This window comes from Garra rufa, chromosome 5, assembly GCF_049309525.1.
Source record: "Garra rufa chromosome 5, GarRuf1.0, whole genome shotgun sequence".
Taxonomy (NCBI): Eukaryota; Metazoa; Chordata; class Actinopteri; order Cypriniformes; family Cyprinidae; genus Garra; species Garra rufa.
In genome coordinates, this window is record NC_133365.1 from 20669836 (window position 1) to 20683617 (window position 13782).

General features: G+C 37.7%; 1 protein-coding gene across 3 annotated transcripts in view; it reads right to left on the minus strand.

Annotated features, from left to right (window-relative positions):
* Positions 1 to 7189: 7189 nt before the first annotated feature.
* Positions 7190 to 13782, minus strand: part of camsap1b (calmodulin regulated spectrin-associated protein 1b) — a 34656-nt gene continuing 28063 nt past the window's right edge. For all 3 annotated transcript variants that reach the window (XM_073839665.1, XM_073839666.1, XM_073839664.1), the window contains 6 exons: positions 13368 to 13504; positions 13040 to 13254; positions 12852 to 12954; positions 12591 to 12712; positions 10812 to 10930; positions 7190 to 8884 (listed from right to left, as the gene is read on the minus strand). In XM_073839665.1, the coding sequence (XP_073695766.1) occupies positions 8588 to 8884; positions 10812 to 10930; positions 12591 to 12712; positions 12852 to 12954; positions 13040 to 13254; positions 13368 to 13504 (993 nt within the window). In that variant the 3' untranslated portion in view covers positions 7190 to 8587. The remainder of the gene's footprint in view (positions 8885 to 10811; positions 10931 to 12590; positions 12713 to 12851; positions 12955 to 13039; positions 13255 to 13367; positions 13505 to 13782) is intronic.

A 13782-nucleotide genomic window follows, 5' to 3' on the forward strand; every position in this document is an offset into this window, starting at 1 on the left:
AATTACATTTTATAATATATTTAAACAGAAAACTGTTATTTTAAATAGTAAAAATATTTCACAATATTACTACTTTTGCTGTATTTTGAATCAAATAAATGCAAGCTTGGTGAGCAGAAGAGACTTCTTTTTTTTTTTAAAAACCATTAAAAAACTTTTGACCGGTAGTGTATTTAGAAAAACACTTCCAATACCTAACGACTCTGTTTGAGTTTGTGTTTGTTTTTTTGTGTTTGTCTCCATCTGTCTCGGGTCCAGCGGCCATGATTTTCCACCACCTCGTGTAGCAGGTCTATAAAGGTGTACTCATTTCCCCGCAACAGGCTGTCATCTTTCGGAGAACCTCCCGCAGGGGGCGCTCTTAAATCAGATCCGTCACACATCTGATCTTGCCGTCGATCTCCGTGAGCTCTCTGTGCAGCTCTCCGTGCAGCTTTCCCTGCTCTCCTGGACTGCTTGTGCAATTCTGATGCAACCTGCCCACTCTGGTGAACTCTGTGTGTTTTTGTTTTCACACTCTGTATCTGCTCAACATTAAGATTCTTGTTTATCTCCTCTCCAAAAGCAGGCTTGCTGCCACCAAATGGTGGATTAAAACTGAAACTGCTGAACAATTCAGAGCAGACCTCACTTTCATCAATAGGTGAGTTCTTGGAGGACAAGTCGGAAAAGATGGTGGACTCAAGACCTGACCTCCAAGTTTCCTTATTTGTAAAAATTCTGCCATCCTCCCTTGGTGATATATTAGTATTAGCAAAGCATTCTTTTGCATTGAAATGTAGGACTCTTTGATTGGATGTCTCAAGACTTGGCCTGTAAGAGTCCTCATCAACAGCAACTCGGACGTCTTCCATTGGGGACGTGATTTCTGGCAGAAACTCCAGTGCATTAAACTGTGGGGCGGTTGGGAAGATTGCAGGAGAAATGCCTGGATTAAATGATCCGATTTCATGCCTGCAACCGGTTACAAATATTAGTTGAGGGAACACATTGAGGACTTGTTGATTTTGAGCCCACTGCTTCTTCCACTGGACCGCAGTCGGAGGCCAGGTCAGTACCCGCCGGATAGGTCTTAAAGGTCCACCAATTGTTCTTTTAGCAGTATTCTGATCAACCCCAGAGGTCTGGTTTTCTGGATCAGCACCGATTGAGAGATAAGGCAGGTTCTCAGAAGTCTCCTCAGACTGGGACGTGACTTGTTCCACCAGGAGAACATCTTGACTGCTTCCTTCTCCAGGAAGGAGATCCAACACATCATTCTCCACACTGTGTTGAAGAACATCTTTGTCTGCACTTGTTCCAACTTGTAGACTCTCATCAGTATCTTGATTGTTCTTTTCAAGCTCCTCTTGAGATTCCAAAGCATCTGTGATGTTACTGACCTCATCAGTGAATCCATCATTTTCCTCATCTTCAATGTTTTCTCCATTCTCCAACTTCTCCACCTCCTCAATATTAACACAAACATTGTCTTTTTGGTTCTCTGAGGTCATCCATCCATTGTAGTACTCATCATTCCTTACCCCAACTTCATCAGCGGCAGTGTCTGCTTCTGTCGGTTTAGAAAACATCTCCATCCTGCACAGGACTGGCCCAGCAGATCTCACACGTTTAATGGCTTCTCTGGTTTCATATTGCCCTGATGAATAAATATAATAAATCTGTGATATCCTCTCATCTCCAGCCACCATCTGGTTTGTCCTTAGTAACACCTCTGTTGTGGCAATTTGTGTTTTAGTAGCCATTTCAGATTTCTCTTTTTTTCTGTTTTCTTCTCCTTTGGTCTTTGCAGTTGATTCACTATTTCGGATCATTTCTGATTTCTCTGAAGCAGGTTTTACAGCATGTAGATGTTTCCTCTCTCGTTTCCTGTGATATAGTACTGAAAGGACACAGATGACAAGTACCAGGGCACACAGTACCACTGGTTACATAATCAAAGGTTAGTCATCCACAACACAAGCTATTGGACATGAAAGTTACCCAACTGAGGGGTGAATTAAGGCAATGAATTAGTTCCACCTACCGATTAAAATGATTAAAGTTGAATGTCCGATTGTAAGAGGTTTGGTTATTAATACAGTGGCAGGGTTCTCTGTGCCAGGACTTCCAGTAGTCAGGCTCATGGTTGTGAAGGTTTCACACTCTGGTACCTGCCATACTGGCAAACCTTTCAAATGAGGAGGTCTATTACAGCACACCTGCAGTTCATTCTCCAGAAGAGAGGCATTCCGCAAACCTGCATGCATTTATGAAAGTTATTTAACATTTTAACCAACAATGAAGAAGATACTATCCATGTACATTCTAAAAAATGCTGGGTTATTTGGCAACCCAGCACTGGGTAAATATTAGAACACATGCTGGGTTATTTTGGCCCAGCTGGTTGGGTTAAATATTTCTACCAAACATGCTGGGTTGTTTTATTTAAGCCAACTATAATTTAAAAATTACTATATTTTCGGCCTAAAATGGTCTGGAAATTAAAAATCACAAACAGAATTACTAGAGGCAACAGCAGTAATCAAAAGATAAACATTTATTAATACGCAAGAACACCCATGGACAAAAATGAGTACGCTCTAAAAAAAAAAAACCTAGGCTATATTTTAACCAAAATGCTAGGTTTAACCTGCTGGGTAATTTAATTGGGTTATTAGTAATATTTTTTACCCAGGTGCTAGGTAGTTTTTGTGTAACTAAGCTGCTGGGTCTTTTTTAATGGGTTATTAAATATTGGATTTTTTTTCTACCCAATCGCTGGGTTGAGCCTGTCTCTGACAAAACAACCCAGCTGCTGAGTTACAGTAAGAGTGTGAGTTCTCTACAGGAGAGAGCGGTTCTCAGCACTGCCCATTTGGCGAAATAAAGGTTTGTATATATTTTATTTAATTCATAGTCTTTACTGTGCTGTAAATTATATTATCTTACACAACGCAGCATACAAGAATGAGATGTCAGTCAGCTGCATCAGCACCGGTCGTTTCGCATGATGGAAACGCCTTTTGCCTTGCATAACATAAATCGATTTTATTCGTTATAATACTGAATTTAATGTAATTTGATGTTAAAATATGTTCTCTAAACTCTTTACTTGTTTGTGCTACTAGAATGTTACAAATGTTCAGTGTTAAATATTTTTAAATTGTTGTACTTTTTTTTTTGAAAAGCAAGACAAAACTGTAAAAAGCAAATATTGGCTATTTATGCAATGTTGAAAAAATTGGCCAAATACATGGGGTAAAAACACAAAATATGTGTTCAGTAATCTGCCTTCGGCCCAGTGCGTAATTTTGTTTGGCTTCATTTCGGTGCATCCCTAGAAGAAAACCCAGCATATGATCCAACAGGCTCAACCCAGCAGTTGGGTAGAAAAACCAACCCAGCATTTTTCAGAATGTACAGTTTGGAGTTGGCCAAGTCTCATGCTCACCAAACTTGTATTTATTTAATCAAAAATAGAGTAAAACAGTAATATTAATATTTCTGTAGCATTAGAGAAGTACAAGATGGAAATGAATGTATACCTCTCAGGTATTTGGCAAAGTCGTTCACAGAGCAGGAGCAGTCCCAGGGATTTTCATCCAAATGGATCTTTGTGCCATTAAGTGGAAGAAACACATCCGTATTCAAATGCGTCAAGTTGTTGTTGGACAGGTCTAACTCTCTCAATTTACCAAGACCAAGAAAGCTACTCGGGGTTATAGTGTGAATCTGATTCTGAGATAAGCTTAGGTTTAGCAAGTTTGACATCCCATTAAAAGAATTATGATCCAGTGTAGAGATTTTATTATTTGACAGTCTGAGTATCTCAAGTGTGACCTGATGGCTGAACCACCCAGACGAGACTTGGGAGAGATGATTATTATCCAAATTGAGAGTTCTGAGGTTTTGAAACTCTTCAAAAGTCTGCGGTTCTATTGCTGTGACACCTTGGTCTGCAATAGTCAGACTGTTCACAGAGGCCAAATTGGTGCTGTTAAACATAGACAAGCTGATTTCTCCTAAACCACCCACAAAGATAATCACAGAGGTCAAGCCAGCAGGATAACCTAGAGGGGAAAAAGGAATAGTTCACCTAAATATAATTTACTCATTAGCACATCTTTCAAAAACTTATGACTTTCTTCTGTAGAGCACAAAAGGAGATCTTTGAGCAGAATGTCCAAGCTTTACATTTACACATAATGAAAGTCAATGGTGACCAGGGCTCAGGCAAGATTTACAGTGAGTTAAATTTCTGACAGTTTAGAATTAAATTTCAATCAGTTTAGAACTTAAAGCGGTAGTATGGCATCAGAGTACTTGCAATATAGTGGATTGCTTTTCCACCAGGGCTGGTTCTGGTGCTGGAGCTGGAGCCGGTGCTTGGCCAAAAGTGGGAATTGTTTAGAACCGACTCGTGTTTCCATTGGCAGGGATCATCTCTTGTGGAAGGAGAGCATTGACCTCTGCAGCTGACCACCGCTGAACTGACATGTTTAATTGTTGTTGTTAATTTACCTGAACTCTGAACTTTTCAAACTGTGGTCTGTACTGGAAGCTTGGCCCTCTGAGAGTTTGGGGCTGGTTATATGGGCCACGATATATAGTAGTCAACATTTAAAGTGGATCAAAAAAGTTCATCAAAGTTGTCCTAAGACAAGACCGGGTATTGTTTTGGTTTTAGGACAACTTTGATGAAAGGTTTTGATCCACTTCAAATGTTGATTACTCTGTGTGTGTGTGTGTGTGTGTGTGTGTGTGTGTGTGTGTGTGTGTGTGTGTGTGTGTGTGTGTGTGTGTGTGTGTGTGTATATAATTTTTTTTTGTAAAAGCACAGCCCAGTTCTTAGGCTCCAGCACCATCCATATATTCTACATTCTACAGAATTAGTGCAAACTGCTGCATTTGGTGAAGGTTTGGTTGTGACAGTTTTTTGGGGTGTTATTACATAAAATGTAGTTTTTATTTGTGTACAACTGTTCAGAACTGTGCTAGCTAACCATGTGCTGATTAGCATCTTTGAGCTGGGCTCAAAATCTAAAATTGTCACGACCATAACGTCATTGTTTCAGTAGTGACAAAAAGGAATACATAATACTTTTTTGGGGGAAATAAACAATTTTAGTACAGTTATGTCAATTTTTTGAGTTTTAGTATGTGGGTTAAAATTCTGTAATGTGATGTGGTCGCTACCAAAATATTACGGTCACTACCGAAAATGTGCTGTCACCACCGAAACATGGGACATTTTGTCAGAAATAAAGTATATTGAATTATCAACAAAGATGTTACGATAGTGTTTTGTTCAGTGTATATTCAAATGAATGAATCCTTAACTTTGAAATCTGTATAATCAAAGTTTTGACTTTTACAAAGAAAGATTGGATTCAAAATAGAACAAATCTCATAAATCACACTTGAAAGTGTGTTAAAATTGTTATTGATTTACCTGTGACTTTTTTTTATAAAATAGCAAAAAAAAAAAAAAAATTTCAAGGTACATGTTAAAAAAAAAAAAACACATTAATTGTTCAATATAACCCTTCTTATGAAATGATATATTACTGTGTTTCGATAGTGACAAATTTGGGGAGGTAAAATTTTAGAAATGTATACCTTGGATGTTATACAATTTGCATACATACAAAATTTGTGGAAAAAGACATTGTTTTCAACCTTGTAGAATGGCCCATATATAATTATAATCATTTACCTGACCCTCTTCTCTAGCAAATTCTTTTTAAGAACATTAAGTGCCTTCAGAACACCTACCTACCTTTTGGTATCTTTTTGCAAATGTAGTCCGTTCCTGTGGATATACAGGATTGAAACCATGCCTCATGTATGCACTGGAACACCACAAAAATAAAAAGAGCTAGGCAGAAAAAAAAGAAACATTAGTTTACATCATAATTTACTTGATTTTGAAGCCAACATCAAATCAGAGTGCAATAATACTCACCGCGCATACTGACAAACATCAAATAACAAATGTCTTCTGAGCTCCTCTCTAATGACCATCCATCCACCGAATGCCTGACCTGTAGAGCCCCCCGCTGAGGATAAACTGACAGTTGCCAGGATACAAATGTGTCTTCAGTGGACTGTCAAGGATACAGTGCTCGTCGATGAAGCACGGCCTGTGGTGTTCCACTTGGCAGAAGTTGAGACGCCCATCACAAGACCACAATAACTAGACTGCCATCATTTCTTGCGATCACCCAACAACAGTAAAGTAACAGTAAAGGATTAGTTCACTTCCAAACTAAAAATTTCCTGATAATTTACTCAACCTCATATAACCCAAGATGTTCATTTATTTATTTCTTCAGTCGAGAAGAAATTAAGGTTTTTGAGGAAAACATTCCAGGATTTCTCTCCATATAATGGACTTCAATTGTGGCCAACAGGTTGAAGGTCCAAACTGCAGTTTCATTGCAGCTTCAAAGGACTCTACACAATCCCAGCCTAGAAATAAAGGTCTTATCTAGTCATTTTCAAATGACATATATACTTTCTAACCACAAATGCTTGTCTCATTACATAATCATGCATGGATGTAGGATGAAGTACCAACCATGTGTTTAAAAAGCGAGCGTGCAAAGAAAGTCAAACGTCCTTTACAAAAAATGGTAAAACAAAGATGTTGGATGATTTTGAAGTTGGAGGAGATGGAGATGAAGTTTTTTGCGCTACCCTACGTTTTTGAACCAAAGTACACCGATGAAGAACCATGTGTGACATTCCCATCGCGTTTACGCAATGTTTGAAGCAAAGACGAGCATTTGTGGTTTAAAAAGTATAAACTTTTTTTTTTTCAGAAAATGACAGATCGAAACGATAAGACACTTATTCCTCAGCTGAGATCGTGTAGAGCCCTTTGAATCGGCACTGAAACTGCAATTTGGGCCTTTAACCCGCTGATCCCCATTGAAGTCCACTATATGGAAAAAAATTTCTGGAATGTTTTGCTCAAAAACCTTAATTTATTTTCAACTGAAGAAAGAAAGACATGAACATCCTGGATGATATGGCGGTGAGTAAATTATCTTGAAATTGAACTAATCCTTTAATACAAAAGTTTATCAATGAAAAGTCAACTATGGGGTAAGCTCACTTACTGTATAATGCAAGAGGTGTTATAAAATAAAGTGGAAGAAAGATGACAATGTCAATATTTAAATGGAAAAAAAATGAGAATGAATTTGACTTGAAATATTTATTAATTCTCAGAGTCTTATTTAAAATAAATAATAGTATGGTAAAGGAAGCAAAATGACCAAGAATGAATAGTAGTGTTTAAAAAAAAGAGAAAAAAAAAAAACAGGTGATCAACATCAATACAATCATTTAGTTAAGATATAAAAACACACATATACAAAACTGCAATTTAAAATTCAACAATGCAGCGACGTATAGACAAGTCTAACACCTATTATTTGGAAACAGTAGTTTAAAAGTCATTAAGGGGCTGTCAGTGTGCTCAGTGTTAATAGTGTTTGAGAGATGTATAACAGAGTACCTTCACCTTTCAACAACTAGCTGCAGGAGCAAAAACGCTTTAGTAAGCCCTTATGAAAATCTACCCCAGCTATACACCTTCATGAGCAAAAAAATAAAGTGCATGTGCAACACTCAATTGATCTCGACACCAAACGCGAGGCTTTTATGAGTGTTCTCAAACGTCTAAACTCAAGGATGTCGGCAGTGTTGACACTTCTTTCGCTGAGGAATGTTTTCAACCTTGGTAAATAATTAGACAGCGACTGCAAGGGAAGTAACCGATTATGAATATATTAAATACTGTCATTCAAATCGTTTACAGCGACACTCTTCATAACAGAGCATGCTGCTCTTCTGCATGAGGAAAAAGCTCCAGTGCCAACATCAACATGGTTACATTGCATGATAGTATTACTAAAACATGATCATAAGTGCACCATAGTACAGACCAATGTCCAGTGGAGAGGCCGCTACCGAGAAGAACAGAAGAGAAGAACTGCATTTGACACACATCAAGGTCTGTTTGATTCCCTATTAAAAAGGACCACCAAGTTTCCAAAAAACAGACTACAGCCGAGCTGCTTTTTTAAAGCGCTGAATAAACAGACACGGTACCACAATGCATGAAGGCCAAAAGTATGCAGACCTGGGATTGTCCCAGTGACAACAAAGGAGCAGCATGTTTTGGAGGCAAAAAAAAAAGTTTTTTGTTGAGAGGCATGTCAGCTATTTTTTTTACATTAAATCGAGTTCTGGCAGTCCTTAGAGTCAGCAAACACGTTTCGAAGACGTTAAGAGGAAAACGCGTGTCCCTCGCAAAAGGTAGAAACGAATTAAACAAAAACAATCATGGGGGAAGTGCTTTGTTTAAACGAGCTAATCAGTGCCAAACTAATAAATACTTCAAGTAACAAAAAAACTTAATCATGTAAAAAGACCACAGGATTGTGGGTAAAGGACTACTTCAACCCAAACACATTCAAATGAACTGCATGTTGATTCATGCCTGTTTGTTTGTCCAGCGAGCCTCTTCCATCCAAACTCTGATGGAAGCAGATTAGTGATTATGGGCCCCGATGCAAATGAGTGTCATCAGACTTCACTTTCCGCTCTTTTTTGGCCCTGCGGGTCTTTTGGCTTGCCACAAGTGGTTATGGATAGTCAGCGCATCTACACTAACCGACACAGTCTTGGCAGGGATTACAGTGAACTGCTTGCGGTCCGAGCTGTACTTGTAGAGTTTGTCGATCATCTTCTTAGTAATGCTCTTGGGCCCCGTGCCGGTGAGCTTGTGGATCTCCTCTGTGTCCGGGAAGTAGGAGTAAAGGGCTCTGAACTGACACCCACTGTCCCGGAAGAGAATCATCAAGTGGTTGGATTCACACTTCTCCAACTCCTACCAATCAAAAAGAGAGGCAATTATTTAGGGTTTCTTCACCGTAGTTCACTATGAGATTACTTGGGTACATTCTAGGGATGTGCGATAATGGCGGAAAAAAAAAAAAAAGATCTCTCAATATTTTCTGGAATTTTGTCTATAACAATATTTTGCTACGGTACTGGCATTTTGGCAGGTTTAGAAAGGCCATGGACAGCTGACTCCCAAAGCTTTTGATATTCTTCATAATCTGTGCGGTGATTAGTTTGCAGGAGTAACTGAAATCATCTTTATCAATAAGTTTAAATTAATTTGGCATTTTTATAAGTCAATTTTTTCTAACCTAAATAAACGTATGCATCATCTTTTCTGTCAAATTCTTAAATTCAATTAATACATTGAAATAGTAAGACAGTATAGGTCCTTTACCAATCAAGTAAAATCAATATCGACAAATTTTTTGTTTGCAATGCAGAGGTTCCACAGAATCTGCATCTCAAGTGGCATTTGGGTACATTCACACAGACTGTTTAATGCAGGTCATAAATGCAGTTAAACTGCAGTTACAAATGCATAAATGTTTTTATGTTTTAAAAACAAAACGTTCAATAGTGATATCTAAAATGATTTTTGGGGAAAAAAAAGAAAAATACACCATGTATAAATCTAAAATTGCCAGTAGGTGGCAGATGACACTAAAAGATTGCTGAATCTAATGACTCACATTAGCGAGTCATTCTTTCAACAGATTTGTTCAAAGGACTGATTTAGTAACAAAACACTGTCAAGTGTTGCTCAGAGACGCAAAACAGTTATTCTGTGGCTTTGTTTAAAACTATTTTCGTTGATGAAATCATGAGCAAAAACAGGAACTTGTGTCTAAAATGCAAGTAAATCAATATTAATTTCTTGTTTAACAGGCCGTTAAAAACAAAAAATCTGTATCACATATGCAATACTGATATTTGGAGAAAAAAAACACACTTTGTGTGAAATTAACTATATCAGATGATATAAATATAAAAGTCATATAAAAAAAAAGTAATACAAGAGCAAATTTGCCCCCTTATCTTTAACTTTGGGTGAATTATAAATTTGATTTAATAGAATTAAAATCACTCAGTGAAAGCGTAAACTATAAATGCACTCGCACAGAAGTAAACACCACACCCCGCAGTGACAGCAGAGGCCACTAAAACAACAAAATATGCTAGGACTGAGAGAGAAAAAAAAAAAAACAATTATGATGTTTGACGTGCTCTTGCTCTATTCGATGTGCGTTTGCGCTTTCTCCCTGGGAGAAGTGACCATACAGGGAATTCTAGACTTCTAATCGAGCTTTTAGTCTATACTGTTTTTAGTTAATGAATCACCAGTAGTGTGCCTCCCATCCAATAAATCACAATAGGCTAAGCTTTGTGCTTTGATACTTTTGATACGAAACAATTCTGCCCATTTCATTTGGATTTCAAGCAATAAATACCGTTTTCACGCTCTTTAATGTGGCATGATAGATTGCTGTAGCTTAAACTAGCGTAATCAAATGCATAGCAAAAGACAAATATTCTAAAAGACTTTTATTTTAGTTCTGAAGGCTGATTATCCACACTGGAGCACACTGCCACCAACTGGACAGGGTGGAAATTACAGTTACAAATTACAATAGATCACCCTCAGTCTAAGCTGTCAAAGTGACAGTCACTGCTTAAAAAAAAATAAAAAAAATCCACGACGGATAAAAATTTTTTTTTGGCTGACGCAGTCTCTGGTCTCAGTATACGCGTGCACTCTCTGGGTGTGTTTTTGTTTGGTTTTTGCGATATACTTGATGACGTCACATGTCATATTTTAAACAACAATTACGATATTATTGTAGATGGTATATCTCGCACACCACTAGTTACATCACAGCATGCAATGACACAATGATACAATGGTCACACACCTCAAGAATGGAGTTCTTCTGTGGCTCATTTACTTTCCCAGCCAAGCAGCAATGAGAGATAGCATTGTGGATTATAGGCTTGTTGGACTTTGCACTCGGCTCCTTGAAAAGCTTGGGTCCTACAATGATGAAATATCAATAGAAAAAACATCAATTCAACAAGCATGGATGCCATATAAGGTCATGGATTATTAATCTTTTTCTTCTTATTTTATGATGAAGCCTGTTATCAATTTTTCACATATACACTACTGTTTGGTAAGAACTTTTTAATATTTTTAAAAGAAGTCTCTTATCCTTACCAAGTCTGCAGTTATTTGATCAAAAAATAATAATATTGTAACAATTTTCTATCCGAATATATTTTAAAAATAATTAATTCCTGTGATGGCACATATCACATGATCCTATAGAAATCATTCTAATTTGCTGATTTGTTGCTCAAAAAAGATTTTTTATAATTCTGTTCACTGTAAAAGTGAAACTGCTGTGTGATGTGAAAAAAAAAAAACCCATCTTATCAGAACATAATTGATGTTTAAATAATGCAACCACATGAATCAAGGAATTTGGACCAATGGGATTTTACTGTTAATTGTCATGTTACAAGCATGACAATTAACCAATATTATCTTGCAGTCATGGCTGGTTAGAGCAAAAACATTTATTTTTTCTTCCCTTATGGATTTTATCGCTTGCCAATTTGTTGTTTCACCTGGTTAGGTGTCCCTCTTGCAGCCCTATAAAGCTCTCAGTGATGCACATTAAATCTTCTCAGTCTCCATTAAAAGCTGAACTACCTTATCCATCACTTTGACATCCAATAATTCCCATAAACCTTTCTATTTTCCTTCTAAACAATCCCTTGTCTTACACAGTTCAAAATGTCTCTGCGGTGAACGTTACCTAGATAAAGTTGATCAACCTAAAGTAAACATGCAATTTTACCCACCCAAATAATTTACATGAACCCAAGCAATTTTGCACTGATTTTTAATACATGGCTTGAAAGAATAACTCTGATCTACGCATTAATATGTGACCCTGGACCACAAAACCAGTCATGAGGGTCAAAAAACAACAAAACTAAATATTGAAAAAATTGTTGAGAAAAAGTTTTCAAATGAAGTTCTTAGTAATACATAGTACTAATCAAAAATTAAATGTTGATATATTTACGGTAGAAAATTTATGGAACATGATCTTTACTTAATATCTTAATGTTTTTTGGCATAAAAGAAAAATCAATCATTTTGAGCCATACAGTGTAGCAATGGCTATTGCTACAAATATACCCATGCTACCTAAGACTGATTTTGTGGTTCAGGGTCACATATAGAACTTTTAATTGTGGAATGCATACTTTAGCTTTAAGAGGGGCAATGTCAGTATTTATTCTACAAACAAAACCAACAGCAACAGAACAAAAATAATATATTTCCCCTATAAAATGTTAGCTAAAATTTAAAAAGCAAATGAATGAGATGCTTTAGAGAGTTCAGGCTTAAAAGGACAAACTCATCCACCAATATCTACCCAAACAAAAAACTGATGTGTGCTTATGTGCTCAAGCACACAGTCAAACATATTGGCGGATGCATGGTCGAGATCACATCAGCATGCTGCTGTTTTTAACATAGAATGTCATCCTGGTGCACAAGAATCTAAAACAGTATAAATAATTTAGTACTCCAGACCAGCATGAGGTACCCACACTTCTTGAGCATCAACACAAATATAAACCACTTGCATCCTACAGAATGAAAAGTGACAACTCACCAGTGTATTCTGCCATGGATGTTGATGTAATGGAAGACGCGGTGGAACCGTTGTCCCAGTCTCTCTCTGTCGTCCGACTGGAATTGCGACTGAGGCCTGGAAATGACTCTACCGATTCCCCTCTGTTAATGGAAAGAACGAACAGCAACATTAAAGTGCTTTGGAGGTCACGGTCTGAATTCAGTCGATTGATTCTGAAACAAATGAATGAAATGCAAGCACGCATCTGCACACAGCCTGTAGGACATGGGAAGGACTTACCGTTGAGATCCCGCCCCGCCTGAGTTGACGCTGTCTGGTTCAGTGGTGGCCACAGAGGCCAGTGATAAACTAGAGCCAGACTGGGCACTGATGAGGTTCTCATCTGGAGAGTGACATGATTTCATTATTTCAGTTTAAGTGCCAATAAACATTTCCTCTGTTAACTCAGTAATGAGTTTAATACTTACTGGCAGCAGGATATCTGGAAAGCGTATCGAGAGAGGGTTCTTCTTTCAGCACAGACTTCGGCCTTTGTTTTTTGGGCTTGGTCTTGGGTTTGGGCTGGGGCTGTTCTTGCTCCTCACTCAACTCCTGCTGTTTCCTTCTAAGGTATTCCTGCTTTATCAACTCTCTCCTGGCCTTCTCCTCCTCTTTTCTGAGTCGTTCCTCTTCAGCTTTCCTCCTGGAATTAAAAAAGAAAAGAGGCTTTAAACATGTACTTTAAGAAAAAGTTACAAAGCATCTCTTTATCATATTTATATTCATGGAAGATGACACTTCAAAGGTTGTCAATACCTGGCCTCATCTCTTTTCTGCTCACTTTCAGCCTCCAGCTGTTGCTTGCGGAGCCGAGCCTCCTCTGCCTTCCTCTGTTGTTTCAGGAGAAATGCTGCTCGCTTTTTGGCTAATTCATCCTCTGCTTTTTGCTCGTCCTGCAGACATAAAACAACAAAATCGGTAGGAGTAGTAAAACTTTCACATTTTGTGTTCTTAGTGGTTGCTTTTATAGTCGCAAGGGTGTTACTCAGTGGGGTTTTCTTGGCCACAAAGTGAGAGTGGGAAAGATGCCATAGTTTAATACTTTGCCAGGGATTTTTTTTTTAAACCTCTGACTCTAAGTATTAATACCACTAATAAAATGCAAGTGCTTAAAATAAATCCAATCCAAACTAATAAAGAACAATACAATCCATTTTATTTCAGATAAGGG